The sequence below is a fragment of the Terrapene carolina genome, unplaced genomic scaffold, assembly GCF_002925995.2.
Source record: "Terrapene carolina triunguis isolate 2854851 unplaced genomic scaffold, T_m_triunguis-2.0 Scaffold132, whole genome shotgun sequence".
In the NCBI taxonomy this organism is placed as follows: domain Eukaryota; kingdom Metazoa; phylum Chordata; order Testudines; family Emydidae; genus Terrapene; species Terrapene triunguis.
This window is the reverse complement of record NW_020664483.1, coordinates 4,512,401-4,514,791: the sequence shown is the minus strand read 5'-3', so window position 1 is coordinate 4,514,791 and position 2,391 is coordinate 4,512,401. Positions and strand designations below refer to the sequence as shown.

Genomic DNA, 2,391 nt, shown 5'->3' with positions numbered 1-2,391 from the left:
AAAACAGGTATGATTTGTTGATTTAAGGGTTTTTACTTTTATTATTGTGACACAATGTTGACAATTTGTGTTTTAATGGTTTATAAAGCTTTAACTTTTTGAATCTCAGCATCTACTGTCATTAAATAACTCTGACCCACTGCCCCCAATTTCGCACAACTGTGAAAATTCAAATCACTATAATTCTAAAAAACGCTTACAACCTATCATTTTGCTGAACTGTGAACATTTACATTGATAAAAATCTAAAAAAAAAATGCTTAAAATAAACATTGATAGTATCCATCGAAATTGTTATTTAAAAAACCAACAACCAAGTTCTGCCAGGTCTATTCATGGGAATTGTAGTTCAAGTACTTCATGCCTCATTCTCACTGGGCCATACCGCTTTTCCCATGATACACCATGGTTATGTGACTCCCATCATGCATCACCTTGGTTCAACCAAAGGAGAGACCTATGTGAGCTTGGGCAAGGCTCTTTGACCCAGATCCACAAAGGTATTTAGATCCCCAGCTCCCAGGGGCTAAGTACACTAAGTGAACTAAGTACAATTGCTAGATATGAAAAACAAACATGACCTCAGGGAAATGTCCTTTCTGCCAGAAGAAGAACTAGTTCGAAAGTATATAGGCAGGTACATGTGCAGATCTTTTATTGCTCCAGAGGGAGATGGGGCCAAGCAGCCATCTGTTCATCAAGACAGCCCAGGGGATGATGCTATGGTTTATAGTGCCGTTAGTGCTATCCTACCATTGGAGCGGTGACATCTCCCCCACCCAGCAGAATACACAGATGACGGTTCCTGTCACTTGTGGAGAGGAAACTGCCTCTATTGTACATCCACCCATAGAATCATAGAAGCATAGAATATCAGGGTTGGAAGGGACCTCAGGAGGTCATCTAGTCCAACCCCCTGCTCAAAGCAGGACCAATTCCAAACTAAATCATCCCAGCCAGGGCTTGATCGTGTTTACCCATGATAGCTGTGGGTGTCCACTTTGAAAATGATTGCTTCACGCTTGGTTTGAATTGTTGTTCTCCCTCCTGTGTGTTCAGATCGGCTGGATGGTGTTTTCTGAGGGTGCAGATTACCGTCTACATTTATTTCACTGTGGCTCAAGCATCCATACCCCAATCACATCGTTAATGCCGTCTCTTAATACATCTCTGTATTATGTTTAGTCCCCTGTCCAGACCAAAATGGTGTTAGAAGAGGTCTGACTCAGAGACAAGACCCAGCTGTTCCTAATCATGAGGAGTTTTGTGTATTCCAGGAGTGTATTATGCTAAGAAGCCCATGGCAATAAATCATTTTGACTTTAAACATTTCTAGCACCTGCCATTCTTCTCCCCATCCCATTCTGAGGGTTTTCCCTTTTCAAATACAAAACGTTGTGTAAAAAATGCTTTGTGATCTGTATTGCTGCACATCTGCTTAATCCAGAATAGAACATTTTCCTCTTTAACATTTTATGGAGTAGGATGCTGAGCTTAGAATTTGTTCGGTATCTCCGAGGCATCTTCGTGAGATGTAATGTTATGGTTGCTATGGCTCTGAATTACACAGTAAATATACACAGATCTATAAATGGCCAGAGGACAGATTAAGCAAACTAACATAACATAAAGCAGTCGCAAAAACCCATGGCACGGGATCCCATATTCATGTCTGTTGCAAGATTACCAACCTACAGAAGGACTCATCTGTTTTTATTACCTTACTTTGCCATAAATTGCATCTTTCCACTATCCTGATTAAATGTTTCTTTTTTCTCCTTTCCCAGCTCTCCATGAATTCCCCAGCGACATCTTTACAAATGAGGACAGAAGACATGGAGCTGTAGTCCTGCATGTCTTCTGTGTAAGTGTTTTGACTTCATTTACACTTTTTTTAAACTGGAAGTAAAATATTATCGGACAAGCTGTTGGCATTTCTTATTCATCTGGTTTTCTGTTGTTGCAGTTTCTTCCCTTGGATATATGCTTATGCACAGAATTCCCAAGAGCCATTCTCAACCTCGTTTGAGAATGGCGAGTTACAAATAATTTTGATTCTTTAATATTACATCTTTTCCTTTATATACGTTATTATGCTTTTAACGGCCCCGATCCAGCATGTAAGCACATGCTTAAATGTGCACAAGAATAATCTCATTTAAAATCAATGGGACTGTTCATGTGTTTAAAGTTAAACGTTTTATGTGGAAATCATTGGGAGATAAGAACTATACAGCTTCAGGATCCCACTTTTACAGGCTAATTTTTGGCATAGGATCTGCCTTTAATGTTCTCTGCCCACTTGCCATCTTTTTGACTTTCGATAGCTCTTCTTTGTGGTGTTATTATGCAGTCGGCAAAAAAAACCCCATTTTTTAAAATGAAACATCA

At 39.5% G+C, this 2,391-nt stretch overlaps 1 protein-coding gene across 1 annotated transcript in view; it reads left to right on the top strand.

Moving 5' to 3' along the window:
• Positions 1 to 1,728: 1,728 nt before the first annotated feature.
• The window catches only part of SLC24A3 (solute carrier family 24 member 3), a 129,744-nt gene continuing 129,081 nt past the window's right edge, over positions 1,729 to 2,391 (top strand). The window contains exon 1 of the mRNA XM_029911909.1: positions 1,729 to 1,864. Within this exon, the coding sequence (XP_029767769.1) occupies positions 1,763 to 1,864 (102 nt within the window). The 5' untranslated portion in view covers positions 1,729 to 1,762. The remainder of the gene's footprint in view (positions 1,865 to 2,391) is intronic.